Source organism: Penaeus vannamei, chromosome 29, assembly GCF_042767895.1.
Source record: "Penaeus vannamei isolate JL-2024 chromosome 29, ASM4276789v1, whole genome shotgun sequence".
In the NCBI taxonomy this organism is placed as follows: Eukaryota; Metazoa; Arthropoda; class Malacostraca; order Decapoda; family Penaeidae; genus Penaeus; species Penaeus vannamei.
The window spans coordinates 24,070,031-24,085,030 of record NC_091577.1 but is presented as its reverse complement, the minus strand read 5'-3'; the positions used below and the strand labels follow the sequence as shown (position 1 = coordinate 24,085,030).

Here is a 15,000-nt window from a genome sequence, read left to right as displayed (position 1 = left end):
CGGCGCTCGTGCAGTGGCGGCGCTTAACCACAATGAGCAGCGGACTCGGGCCTTGGTGGCGCACTGATGCTCCTTCGCCGGCGTTGTCTTCCTATCTGAAGGGTCTCGAATGTGACTGGCAAAGTAAGCAATACAAAGCACTGCTTTCGACTATCATAAATTATACACATGGATGCTGAGAAACAACTAGCCTATGTCCTTACATCCTGCTCATCAATATGTCTTTTGATGCATTAAAAAGAGAAAAATATGTATAGAGAGAAACCCAGCAAAAAGCCACTGGATGGTATGGTAAAGCCACGGGCTTTGTGAGGAGTGTGCCAAGTGAAGTTAGTGAGAAATAAGCTTGGTAAAAAATATATATAAGACAGGCCAAGTCAGTGGTGAAAGAGAAAAAGGTCGACTGATTATTTTGTGACAAAAGCTGAGTCCAAGGTGTCAGATGTAACCCTCGTCAGACGCGTGAGACACCGACGCGAGGGGCCTGTCAGCGCGAGGCGTGAGGAGAGCCGCATGAGGTGCAGCGTCTACGGTGGTCAGGATCGATCTGCTCTTAAAGCCAATGCATCTTTTATTGCTGTCCAGCACCATGATGGTGACCACTCACAATTAACCTCTTATAATTACAACGAACCAAAATCGAAATAAGAGTACGAAGTCAGAGAAGAATCATCATTAGGAAAGAGAAAAAAATCGGAGTCCTTACCCCTCCCCCCCCTAAAAAAACATCCCAAGGACTCGTCCAGAGAAGTGGAGAAACAACAGAAAATGGATGAGAACTAAATGACATTTCTTCAAACGATCGCCCAGAAATTATACCTATAATATAAAAGTGGAACTAAAAGCGTGGAACCAAAGGATAGCCTGAACCCTGGGGTCAGAGAAATGGAACCAAACAAAACGTCCCTCTGGTACAAAACCTCACCATAAAGACCTGGGGTTTTTTGGGCTTCCTTTCCCTCGCAGAGCCCGACAGGAGGTAGCAGAACACGTACAGCAGGAACAGTATGCTGATTCCGTACAGGTATGTGAAGAAAGCCTGGAAGAGAAGCGGGAGAATTAGTATCAGATCTGACTTGTGTGGGAATAAGAATGCTAAGCGAGGAGACAAAATGCTGCGACAATGACTTAATCACGTTCTGGAATTCATTAAGCAGGTAGAATATTCATCAGGTAGAATATATCAAAATCCAATACATGTAAGAAAAAAATGCTTGCAACCTGAATAGAGTTATAACGTATTCAGAAAAATACATTTTATTTGCTAAAACCACGTCCTCTGCCCAAAGGATGAAATGCAAAAGACACGAATTTGAAAACACGGAAAAAAGACACGTCATACTTAAATCCCCTTCTTCATTAGTCCTTTCTTAATTCAAAATAACCACGCGCGGTAAGTACCACACGCTAATCATAACAAACCGCCCACATACCAACTGCCACTTCCCAAAACTGTGAAACGGCAGCAGAGACGAATCCAGGTGCAGACGAAACGCGCGGCGTGTAAAACCTTGCCTGGCAATTTCGCCGCTAATCCCCTTACAGCCACTTCAAACGAGGCAATCTAGACTTTGACGCAATAATCCTCCTCCCTTCCCTTGCTTGTGGCAGTCTGCGTCCACTCCCACTAAATCCAAACAGTTCAGTCCAGCGAGATTTGCGAGGGCAAGCGTCGCGCGGCCCCTGTGTGCGCCCGCCTCCTTCACTTGGTACGAGTCCACGTATCTGATGGCCGCAATTGGGCGCGCTTTGTGACGGCCAGACGGTCTCCAAGCACTCCATCCACTGCCATAACCTATGCAAGGGGCCGTGCTTGCTTTCACTCCGGGAGGAAGTGTAGAATGGCGTGTTGCAGTGATCACAGCACGCCTCGTTATGGGCGATAGTGTCAGTGATCTACTATGCACAGCGGCAGTCTTATCTCGCAGAGGATTACCTCGGTACCTAGACTATGGTCGCGTATTACATGCCTGGCATACTGTGGAAATGTGAATATGATTGCAATGTTCTTGCACACTCGGTGACTCTATCTTGTTATCTTATTCATACGTTCATTTTCCACACACTTCCGAAGTATAAAAGAACAACAACAGCAAGAAAAAAAAAACTAATACACAATCTAACTCGATGATGAGTGAGAAAATATAATTCAAAATGACAACTCGTAGCCTACGTACTTATTCAACGGAATATTCTCTTTTCCCGGAAATGTGACGAACCAGACTAAACTATGCACACAGCAGACGCAGTAAAATAAAACAAAACAAAAATAACGAAGGGCAGCAGACGACGCAAACGACCCGTGCTGTCGGCTCATCTTGGGAGTCTGCGAATTAATCTGATCATTTTTGCTTTACCGCATCAGTGTCAGGGATCCGAAGCCCGGCTCGTCCATTCCGGGTCAGCTGGGAGAGATACCTGACGCTGGTGCACTTTACTAACCGTAAAAACGCTTTTATCTATCGGTTGAATGGCATTTTGGCCCTTAACCACAATATATTGCAGTCCAATTATCACAGGTACGATTACATGTCCATAATTGTATAAAAAACACGACCGGCACAAAAAGTGAAAGAGATTGGCATATTTTCATTCGCTAACGGTGGATATCTGTTCACTCACTTCAAATATTATTTCTCTGTCTGTCTCTCAATAATTACTTAGTCTCTCTTACTCACCCAATCACTAGCATGCGTGCGCGCGCACACGCACACACACACACACACACACACACACACACACACACACACACACACACACACACACACACACAAACACAAACACACATCTCATTTACTGGCACACCTATCAATGAAAACGTCAATATTCTGATAGATATAAAATCATTTGAATTTGTTTTGAACACAACGTGCACGACGTGTGAAGATATCGAATATTGTACCGCTAGATTCAAATCCTCTCCTGTAATGGGAGATCTAGGAAGCAATATAAACACTCTCTCGCCAACTATAAAATTTTATTATCAGGATTGTAAATGAACGTAATCACGCTGCGCCCCCCGTCCTCAAATAAATAAATAAATAAAAAAAATAAAAAATAAATAAAGATAGAAAACAAATTTAAAAAATTCCTTTACAAGTAGTGTCTCTACGGGATCATTAGCCTAAAGGGAAACGTGTCCGCAACCACAGAAAACGGCAAGAAAAGGGCGTTCTGCAAAGGAGGTGTTTCGGACACTCCTGAGCTGCAACAAGTCTCCAACATGTAAGGCCTTTCGGTAACGCTCGGTGCAACATGTGTTTTCAAACTGACAAAAATATCCATTGGGAAGAAGAAAACGTAGAAGGAAACACGAAGAAAAAAGTGGTAAATGGAAAGAAGCAAAATCACAAGAAAAAGAGAAAAGAAAAAGAAACTGAGGACGTAATGAAGAAAGGAATAGAGAACGGAAGAACAGAAAGAAGCAATAAAAGAAAATGCATAAGCAGAATAATATTAACAAAAATAAAGAAAAACTTAATACACAAAAAGAAAGAACATAATGTTCGATGAAAGAAATAAGAACAAAAATAAACAATGAAGCACCAGAAAATAGCAAGAAAAGCTAATACGATCAAAGATAAAAATAAATAAACAAATAACAGAAGACGCAATTAGGAAAACGAAATTCTTCGAACTCCAACATATCTTTTCTCCGCACACACCGAAGGGCAGATTCGCGCACCAAACCGCCGCGTCCGAATCGCCTGCCAAGTCGCCTAACCTGACTCGGCTTCGAACCCGAGAACCAAAACACGGGACTGAACATTATTCTCTCGAACACATAATCCCGGAACTTCAATTGCCTTATCGACAAATGTGAATATGCGACGCTAGACCAAATTTTCCAATAATCGGAATATTAATTTCATTCTCGTAAAACCCTCACAAGACGTTTTTATATCGAATCGTGAACGCGCATGCGGGACTCCCATCCTCAGTACAAAGTAAATGTTTATCTATCGCACTCTATGCATATTCATATGGCAACCCTTAGTTAATAATACTGGAGAAGCTAGGGATAACGATGCCGGTCTATGCAATAAAAATCAATAACACACACACACACACACACATACACACACACAAAAAAAAAGAAAAAAGAAAAAAAAATACAAAGAGGAGAACAACGCTCAAATCCAATACACCCGCCGCAAATAAACACACAAACACACCAACAAAGAACTAAATACGACTAGCACACCAACAAGTATAAAAATAAAGAAGTAATGATAACGACCATGAAACCGAAAACTGAACGCAAATCCGCGGGAGACCGCCACCGCCACCGCCGCCGCCGCCGCCGCCGCCGCAGTGGAAAAGCCGCACACTTGCTCGCGCTGGTCAATTATTCAAAGCCGGAATCGACGCAATGCACGCCGATCCTCTTAGTCAAACGCATTTTAACACCTCCCCCTCCTCCTCCCTTCTTCGCACCCCCTCCCCCTTCCTCATCCGCTCTCCCTCCCTCTCTTCCCCCCTCTCACATTCCTTCTTCCCCTTCCCGCCTCACCCCTTCTAATTCCTTTAGTCTCCCTCTATCTCATTCACTTATTCTCCCTTTATTCTCCGTTCCCATCTCCCCTTCCCTTTTACCGCCCCACCTCCGTCTCCTCCCCTCCAGATCCTCTCTTTCTTACCCTTCCCTTCCTCCTTCTCCCCTCCACCTCCCCCACTCCCCTTTCCCCACCTCCCTCCCCCTTTCTCCTCCTTTATTCATCGTCGTGGATGCTACTATGAGAATATATTTACATTAAGACGATTCGGAAAGAGAAGAAGTTAAAAAAAATAAAAACAATGTGATAGAAAGAAAAGTAGAAAATGAATTGTAAAGACTGTGATGAAGAAAAAATAGAAAAAAAGTGACAGAAAAAGTAAAAGTCGATGAAGGAGGGAATTTAGAAAAAAAGACAAAAAGGACGACAGAGGGAAAGTAAAAAAAGCCGAAACAACAAAAAACAATAAAAGGACCGAACGCGCACTTTAAGCACCTGAATAATAATAATAAAAAAACACCGACGTTAAATTCCACCGAAAGTATTACAAACACTATTTTTTTATATATAATATAATAATTATTTGGAGTGAAAAAAACGTATTTCCTCCTTCAGTTTACTCCCGGACCGCCCGATGAAGACGAAATGACTCCCATCATAGAATGCAAAATGGGAACAGTCAAACTCCCGTGAAAAAGGATTCGATTCCAATACAGATACGCTTTGATAACAAACTCGTAAATTCCCGGGCATTCCATCCCCAGAGCCAACCTTCATCGGAAACTGGGACAACATAAATCCCGTTGGTTGTCGCGCGGGATGAGGAAAGGCCGCCCAGAACCGATACCAAGCCGCCGCCCGCCCTACGTGGGGATGGAGACCGCTGTACATCCAAGTCTGTATACTCAAATAATTTATACTTTTTACTTATCTATACATAGGGTCTGGTACGATGGTTGGCCACATTTTTTCCTCTTATCATCAATGTTTACCGTTATCATTATCATTGCTATCATCACGATCATTATCATTGTGATTAACTAGCGCTAATTATTCTAAAATTACCATCACGACTCCTGCAATTTCTACCATCATCCTACCTCCTCTAATTCATGGATTCATGTCACTGCCTCAGATTCTTGAAGCGATCACTGCCTTTTCACTTCCAAATACATCCAGCCCCACTACAAGCATATTGGAGACGTACATTAACTCGATCAAATAAACTTGTGAGGCCAATAACCTGTCCAAGACGGCTCCTCAACTCAACAAGCAATAAGACCGATCTCCTAAAACTGAAATCAAGGGTATCCTTCTTGATATCGGGCCGCAAATTGGCAAAGTTTCAAAGCGGAAGGGAAAATGTGCTAAGACTGTGCTAAGAGTCGAGAGACAGACAGGGTTAAGGGTAAGGGGGTGGGGGAGGCGGAGTGTGGCAGAGGAAAAGAGAGAGAGATTCAAAGAATGAGGAAGAGTTAAATGATAGAGCGAACGGTAAATGGAAGACGGAGAGAGAGGTAGGGAGGGGGGAAGGGAGGTAGAGGTAGAGGGAGAGGGAGAGGGAGAGGGAGAGGGAGAGGGAGAGGGAGAGGGAGAGGGAGAGGGAGAGAGAGAGAGAGAGAGAGAGAGAGAGAGAGAGAGAGAGAGAGAGAGAGAGAGAGAGAGAGAGAGAGAGAGAGAGAGAGAGAGAGAGAGAGATAAAGAATGAAGAGAAAGAGTATTCCTCGCAACTCATACAAGTTTTATAACCAACCATCTTCGCTCCCACCAGCGGCAGCGCCACCGCAAACAGCCCGAAGTACCACGAGGCGCAATACATACCCGCACGTCTACCTCGCACCCCTTCTATCCCCCTCCCTTCCCCTCCGCCCCCCTCCCCTTCCCCCCCTATCATGCAGACACATACATTTTCACACGAATCAATATGCGTTCGAGTGCAGACACGCGACTCCCGAATGCCTCCGTCCACTCGGGCTACTCGCGGCTCAATGACAACAACAAGTAGCTTTTTCCTTTGTCTTCCGAGGCCGCTTGTTCTCCTCCGATTCCCCGCTTCCCTTCCGTTGAAAACCGCGGTGCATCGGCGCTTTGTCTTAATCGCGTCCTTTCTCATTCGCCCGCTCGCTCGATATTTCGTTTCGACGGCATTGTCATCTTGTCGTTTGGTCCTGTCTCCTGGTTTATCACGCTTGGACGCTTCTCTCTCTCTGCCCTAGCTCTTGTTAACTGGCCGTGTCCTTTGGTTTTTATTCGTCACAGTCAGCGTCTTGCTGGGGGATCCTGCCTCCAAAGGGAATTGATGTTAACTACTTATCGCAAGAGATGTTCTTTGCAAATAAAACAATAAACTGATTACATAAACTCGTATAAAGCTTCTTATAAGATATTTAGCTTCCTCTATTTCCCTCCGTCTCCCCCTATCGTTCGCTCATTCCCACTGTGTCTGTCTGTCTGTCTCTCCCCACCTGGCCTGACCTCCTGAGGGCACTTCTACTCCACTCCCCTCTTCGGCGATGGAGAAGGAGGGGTGGGGGTAGGGCGGAGGGGGTCGGGCGGAGGGGGCAGCCAACAGAGCGGCGCACAGGCGAGTTGTTGCTACCTCTGATAACAATAGTCTTCGCTTGAGCCGCTCCCGCTTTCCTCGCCGGCGTCCGAATGCTTTCTTTTGCTTTCTCTCTCCCTATCTCGTTTGTTCGTCGGGCTCCTTCTTTGTATCGTGTTTGTGTTGACGTCTCCTTGAATTCAAATGCACATACGGATGGGTACGTACAAAAAAGAAGCACAAAGACCCACCCACCCACCTATACACACACACACGCATATAGTGTGAATACATTTACCACCCGGAAAAAACACGCATACAGACAGCCCCCTCACTCACACCCACCCATCCGCCCACCCCCGCCCCCGCCCGCTCACACCCGCTAGCTTGGCCCCGCCCGTATCGCCGCCGAGTGCCGGACCAACACCGCAAGGAAAGGCTCAGTAAGCCACGTAATCGATCGAGCGTGTGGCTGACTGACTGTTTAATTCGGTGTCTGCGTGCATGCCTTGCAATTTGCCCTCACGTGCGTCCTCTTGACTTCTCTCTTTCTCATTTCTTCCTTCGTTTCGTATACTTCATTCTATTGAAGAATTTTTTAACCGGTTGTTTTTTGTATATTAACTTCGATTCCTTAACGTTTTTCTATCTACCCATTTTTTTCATTTTCTTTCCTTGTCTTTCTCTTGTTTCTTCTTCTCCCTCCCAATTATTTCTCATATTTTCTCTTCCTTCTCTTCCCCTTTACCCACTTCTTTCCTCTCTTTCTGTTCTCCCTTCCTTTCTTTTCCTAACTCATCCATCCCGTTCAACTCGTTCTTTCTCCACCCTCTTTCTTGGTCTCCCTTTCTTCCCCCTTTCATCCAACTCTTCCCTCCCTTCCCCTCTCTCACGCCTCCCTTCTACCCCCCACCTTCTTCACCCCTTCTTCTATTCCCCGTCCTCTCCCTTCCCCTCTTACCCACCCCTTTTTTCTCTTGTCTCCCTCGCCATCACATCCCCCTTTCTTCTCCCCCTACTATTCACTCCTTTTCATTCCCCTCTCCTTCCAAGCCCTTCCCCTTCTTTTTCTCCTCGCCATCCCTCCCGCTTTGATAATTCCCTACCTTTCTTCTCTCTTCTCTCTCCCCCATCACATTCTCCCTCTTTCCTCTCCCTGTCTCCATCCCCTGCCTTTTCATTCCCAGCCCCTTCCAATCCAAGCCTTTTCTCTCCCTTCTCCCTCCCCTTCCCACTTTCCTCCTCTCACCCAGTCCTCCCGCTCCCCTTTCTCCCTCTTCTTTCCCTTTCCCACCCACGCCTTTGCTCTCTCTTCTCCCTCCCTTCCCTTCCCACCCTCTCCTTTCCTTTCCCCTCTACTTTCCTTTCTCCCCCTCCCTCCCCTTCCCACCCACACCTTTCTCCTCCCTTTCTCCCCTCTCTTCCATTCTCACCCACGCCTTTCCTCTCCCTCCCTTCCCTCCATACCCACATCTTCCCTTTCCCCTCTACCTCTCTTTCTTCCCCTTCCTTCCCTCCCCACCCACGCCTTTCCTCTCCCTTCTACCTCCCTTTCTCCCCCTTCCTTCCCTCTCCACCCACGCCTTTTCTCTCCCTTCTCCTTCCAACCCTCCCTTTCACCCACCCTCCTTCCCCTCGCCCAGCCCTCCCTTTCACCCACCCTCCTTCCCCTCGCCCAGCCCTCCCTTTCACCCACCCTCCTTCCCCTCACTCACCTCGTAGTAGTAGAGCGGGACATTGTGCGTGAGGACCTCGGAGAGCACGAAGCCCAGACACACGACTACGAGCAAGGTCGCGTACAGCAGGCTCAGCGTGATGAAGGTCGACGTCCTGCAGGAGAGAAAAGAGAAAAAAAGGTCAGGGGGAGCTATTCCGAGGACGTTAAAAAAGAGGATACTTAATTCTATTTACTAGCGTGAGAGAAAAGACTAGCTAGATGTAGAAGTAAAATTAAAAGTAGATTATTCTTTTTATCTGTCTGAAAGGGGGAAAAGAAAGTTTAACATAACAACATGATAAGCATGGCGGTATTATCATTAACCAGCTTATCTTTTTTTCTTTCTTGGATTGCAGGTCAAGTAAGTGTAAAACAATGCGGAAATGACCTTCCCCCACCGTGAGTAACCTGCCCGTGACCCTCAGCGAAGGTCAGATGAGCAAAAATCGTAAAAAGAACTACAGAAGGTCAAAGGGAGACGCATCACCGAAGAGACAATGCGAAGGTCAGATGGCAGCGGCGATCCTGGGAGTGGGGATAAGGGGAGGGGGGGAGGGGGGGTGTTCAGGATCAGTTAAGTGCAAGCCAAAGGTCAGAAGATACCCGGAATCAGGTGGTCATTAACGCAACTTAGATCAGTAGATTCGCTGAAGGTCACTACACAGTCTCGTCACCACTAAGACACAGGGAAAGGGTCACTACACACACAAAAATGTTAAGAGACACTATGGAGGGGATAAAACAAGGTCACAGGCAGACCTTAATATTGAAATCAAGGCCATTAAAGTCACGCGACAGGACTTGAGGGGAAGTGATGGTTAATAGGCAGGTCTTGGCGAGCAAAGGAATATGGAAAGGTCAAGGATCAAATATCATTATATAATTACTCCTCTCACCCTCCATTCTCTCTCTCTCTCTCTCTCTCTCTCTCTCTCTCTCTCTCTCTCTCTCTCTCTCTCTCTCTCTCTCTCTCTCTCTCTCTCTCTCTCTCTTTCCCCCGTCTATCTCTGCCTGATACACTATCTGCCCCTCTCCCTTTTCCACTCCCCTTCCACTCATCCTCTCTTCCATAGAACATCCATCCATCCGCTTCCCTATCCATCCAAATCCCAAAGATCACGTGACAAAAATAGCAAGATGTAAAAAAGACTCATCAATTGCCCTTAATCACGGCTGCAATCACGCGCAATGACCCTCATCGCCGTGACGTCACGATCATAATGACGACGGCGGCGGTGACAACGACGAAGCGAAAGGCAGTTGCGAGAGATTCAACGAATAAATAAATACATACATAGAACAAATAAACGAATAAATAAAACTAAGAACATGACATCAGTTGCAAGAGGTTTAACTAATAGGTAAATAAATAAATAAAACAAATAATAAAATAAATACAAAATAAGAATATGACATCAGTTGCAAGAGGTTTGGCTAATGAATAAATAAATGAATAAATAAATAAATAAAACAAATAAACGAATAAATAAAAAATGAGAACATGGCATCAGTTGCAAGAGGTTTAATGCATGAATAAATAAATAAAACAAATAAACAAAAAATAAAAACATGGCATCAGTTGCAAGAGGTTTAACTAATAAATATATAAATAAATAAATAAAACGAATAAATAAAAAGGAAGAACATAACATACTAAAATACCCCCGGCAATGACATCCGATAAGAAAGTCGCTGCATAACACTGTATTAAAAAAAAAGCCTTAGGTGAGGGAAATACAAGAGAAAGAGGAGGGGGGGAGAGAGAGAGAAAGAGGAGGAGGGGGGAGGAGGGAGGAGGGAATAGGGATGAGAGGGACGGGAATAAAGGGAGAAGAGGTTGAAGGGGGGGATTGTTCTATGCCTATTGGTGGGGGGAGGGGGGGGAGGGGGAGTCGTGTAAGCCTTTCCGACGCCCTGGAGGAAGAGGGGAAAGAGAGGGGAGGTGGGGGGTGAGGAAAAGGATGGAGTAAGGACAGAGGAGTGAGGGGAGAGAGAAGCTGGAAAGGTCGCGGAGGGAGTGGACAGGAGATTGGAGTGAGGGGGAAGGGAGGAAGAGAGAGGGGGAAGGGAGGAAGGGAGAGAGGCAAGACGAAGGGAAGGGAAAGAGAGGAGGATAAAGGTGTGAGGAGAGAGTAGGGAAAGGGTGAGAAGCGAGAAGATGCAGGGGGAGGAAAGGAGATGGAAATGAAAGGCAAGATAGAAAAGAAGGAAGAGGAAGGAGAGGTGAGGGGAAAGGAGGCTGAATAAAGAGGAAAAGAGAGGAAGAAAAGCAGAGAGAGGAATGAGAGGAAATGAAAGGGGAAGGAGAGGGGAGAGAAAAGACGAGAAAGGAGAGGGCAAGGAGAGCGGAGAGGAAAGAGGAGAAAGGAAAGGAGAGAGAAAGGAGGAGAAAGGAAAGGGGAAGGAGAGGGGAGAGGAGAGAGGAGAAAGGAAAAGGGAAGGAGAGGGAAGAGAAAGGAGGAGAAAGGAAAGGGGAGAGAAAAGAGAAAGGAAAGGGGAAGGAGAGGGGAGATAAAGGAGGAGGAAGGAAAGGGGAAGGAGAGGAGAGGGAGGAGCGACACACCTCTCAAAGGACTCCTTCCTACGCCCTCATCAGCCGCCTTTGTGAGCGGGCATTCATGCAGGCAAAGTAAACACTGAGGGAGCTCTACTTTCTTCGTCTTCCTCTCCCTTTCCACGTTCTCTCCCTCTCTCTTCTCCGCCTTCTCTTTCTCCCCTTTCGCCTCTTTTCCTTTTTCTTCTATTCTATCAACCTCTCTTTCCTCTAGAGTTTTTTCGATTTTTTTCTCTCTCGTATATATATTTTTTATCCTTCCCCGTCTCTCATTTCTTTCCCCTCGCTCTCCTATTCCTTCTATCAGGATTTTTCTTATTCCTCCTCCCGGACCTCTCTTCTCTTCCTTTTCGTTCCGTAATCTTTCAACTTCTCCTTGTCTCTTGTTTTTGTTTTATTATTCCATATTTTCCATTTCTTCTTCTTTCTCTGCTGCTCCATTTTCACTGAATGTAAATGTCTATAAAATCAGGAAAAGAAAAGAGGAAAAAAATAATGCATTATGAGTATAAACACCAAATCAAACGATAGCATTATTGATGATGAAGGTAATAATCTTAATAATAGTAGTAAGCCGCAGTAAATAAGAATAAAACACATGAAAATGTTAAAAAAATATTAACGACAACAACAATAATAGTAATAGTAATAACAACAACAACAATAATAATAATAACAACAACAACAATAATAATAACAACAGTAAAACAATAATAATGATAATAATACAAACCATTAAAAATCATGACGACGACAATAACGACGATAGACTTAAAACAATGCCAAGGACAACATCAGTTACAACGCCACTATAAATGCAGAAACAAAATTATGTAAACGAAAAGATTAGAACTCTGGAAAGATACACGAGATGAGAAAATTAACATGGCAAAGGGGAGAAGGAGAGGGGAGAGAGGGAGAGGGAGAGGGGAGAGGGGGAGAGGGGAAGGAGAGGGAGAGGGGGACGGAAACACAGGGGCCAGGGGGGTCTCCAGGGTAGGTAGGAGGTGGGGAAAGAAGGAGAGGAAGAAATAGCAGACGCGAAATGCAAAAGGGGCAAGGAAAGGCGGGGAAGGGGAAGGGGAAGGACAGAAGAAGCAGGTGAGAAGGAGAAGTGGGGGAAAAAACGGGGGAGGAAGAGGACAGGGAGCAGAAAAGGAGAGGCAGTGGATGGGGAGGGGAGAAGGAGAGGTAAGGAGGGGAGGGGAGCGGGAGCGGGACGAGGGGAGATGAGGCGGGGGGGGGGGGGGTCAACCAAATTACGTGGGATGAGATTACAAGATTACTTCATTGGTTAAAATGGTAACGGGAGGACGTGGGAGAGGAGGGGGTGAGAGGGGGCGGGAGGAGGAGGAGAGGGAACTGGTGAGAAGGAAAGAAGGTCGGTTTGGGAGAGAAAGAAGGAAGGGGGGGGGGGGGTGAGAAATAAAGAAGGAGAAAGAGGAGACGAGGGTAAAAAGGGGGAAGGGAAGGAGAAGCGATAAAATCGATGTGATGGAGAGAGAGAGAGAGAGAGAGAAAGGACGGCAGAATAAAAAAAAATAAGGAAAAAGAAAAGAAAACAAAAAATAGCAAACCCGACCGGAAAAGGAGGAACTGAAATAACGGGAAGGGAAAGAAAGACCGGTAAACCAACTACAAAAGAAGTGGGAGGGAGAAAGTAATAACCTGGGAGAAGGATGGTTGAAGAAATGTAAAGAGGAAAAGAAAGATAAAGGCATCATAATAAGAACCTCAAGGAAAGAAAGAAACAGGGGGTAATTACTAAACATTGATTGAAAAAAAATAAAAATCTTCGACTCGAATTTTCTCTTATATAAACTCATACAAAGACCAAAGCCCAAAGCGTCATTTTAAACAAAAATAATTGTAAGCGATATCATACCATGAATAAATAAAAGACAACAAACGTAAACAAATAAATCATAGTAAACATAAATATCCCGGAAAACAAAACAAAAACCAAAGACCAATATCCAAAGAAAAAAAAAAACAAAAACAAAAAAAAGACAGGTGTTCCCCTCCCCCCCAAGCAATAAACGGCTCTTCCTCCAATATTCCGTCGCGTTTCATTTATTTCCGGACTTTTCCCACAATGCTCTAAATGTCGCTCTTTCGGCGGCGGGAATAACCGAAAGGCTGCGAGCTGAAAGCCAAGGGGAAGCGAAGCCCGAAACAGGAACTTTTAACCGTTCGTTTCCGCTCAAAATGTCGTTTACTTGCGGTCGGCAAAATAATATGAATATATCAATCTAATTATGTGTATACATCTTTATGTGGGACTGAAGCTGAGGCAATACATTTTTGCCTTCTGTAGTCAAATACCACACTGCAAAAGTTTAGCCAAAAACCTATCACCTAACTTAAATGAAAATGACCTTACAATATATATATATATATATATACATATATATATATACACACATATATATAATGTATATATATGCTTATAAAGATAGATGAACATAACACATACCACATGCACAATAAGGAAACGGAAGGGACAAACAAGCCGAACTCCGAGGCAGTGGCCAGGAAAACAGTAAATAAAGAAGAGGCGCGGGTGACCGTACCTACCTTGTTGACAACGACCTCCGATTTGTTTACTTTTACCCGTTTATGTTTATACTCCTTTTTTCTTCTGGAGTTTTTGGCAATACATTTCACAAGTGTTTTTTTTTTATTACCTACTCTAATAATTGGATGATTCTGAGGAAAATATCCGTCTTTTTTGATTGGCAGAAAAGAACTACCTGGTGAGCGGTGACTGACTACGTATGGGAGATGACAGTGGTCGGAAGGGAAAGCAAAATAAATGATAACGAGAACAGAGAACGAAGAGATAGAAAGAAGAGAAGAAAGAAGAAAAGTGAAGAGAGCGTAACAAGAAGAGCGAGAGAAGCTGGTGGATAAGGAAGGCCGAGGTAAATGAGATAGCAAATGGGTAAAAAAGGAAGTAGGAATAACAGGGTAAACGGGAAAGGCTTAAAAGACGACGACGAAGGAGAGTCAATGTCAGAAAGGTAAGAAGAAGTCAAGGTCAAAAGGATAAACAAGGGAAAAAGGAGAGAAGAGAGAGCGCGAGAGAGAAGGCGTGAACAGAGGCAGGTGCGGTCGGGTCAGGCTACTTACTTGGCGGAGGTCGGGTATGGCGGAATGGGGGCGATGCAGCCACACTCGGGGTCATAGGGCACGACCACGCCCACCATCCCCTGGGGCATGGAGGGCACGCGGCCGCTCAGACCACTCACACTCCTCTCCACCTGGCCCTCCAGACCTTCCTTGTCCTTGAGGGAGTCTGGGGTGCGCAGATCCATCTTGTCCGAGACGTAGCTCAGGTGCGAGCCGCTCTGACGGTACTGGTGCTGCCCCTGCTGGTGGTGGGAGGAGTCCGAGGGCGGGGCGGTGGGCGGGGTGTCGAGGGTCAGGGTATCCGAGGAGTGGATGGTGCCCCCCTGGCCTCCTCCTCCTCCTCCGCCGCCTCCACCTCCTCCTCCTCCACCTCCACCACCTCCTCCTCCTCCTCCACCTCCAGGCTGGTAGCCCTGCTGCTGCCCTTGCTGCTGCATGGCGCCGTCCACCGTGGCGACGGACAGCTCCTCACTCATCTTCAAGTAGGACCTCGAACGTGTGTTCCCTCCAGTCCTCGACTCAAGGCTTGGGAAAGGGCTCACTCACACATTGTCTCTCT

The 15,000-nt window shown here is 45.7% G+C and overlaps 1 protein-coding gene across 9 annotated transcripts in view; it reads right to left on the bottom strand.

Annotated features, from left to right (window-relative positions):
- Positions 1-15,000, bottom strand: part of LOC113806055 (proton channel OtopLc) — a 368,606-nt gene that overhangs the window by 14,807 nt on the left and 338,799 nt on the right. For 6 of the 9 annotated variants that reach the window (XM_070142529.1, XM_070142536.1, XM_070142531.1 and 3 more), the window contains exons 5-6: positions 8,754-8,868; positions 926-1,039 (exon numbers count right to left, since the gene is read on the bottom strand). In XM_070142529.1, the coding sequence (XP_069998630.1) occupies positions 926-1,039; positions 8,754-8,868 (229 nt within the window). The remainder of the gene's footprint in view (positions 1-925; positions 1,040-8,753; positions 8,869-15,000) is intronic. The other 3 variants (XM_070142530.1, XM_070142532.1, XM_070142535.1) reach the window with 1 other exon arrangement.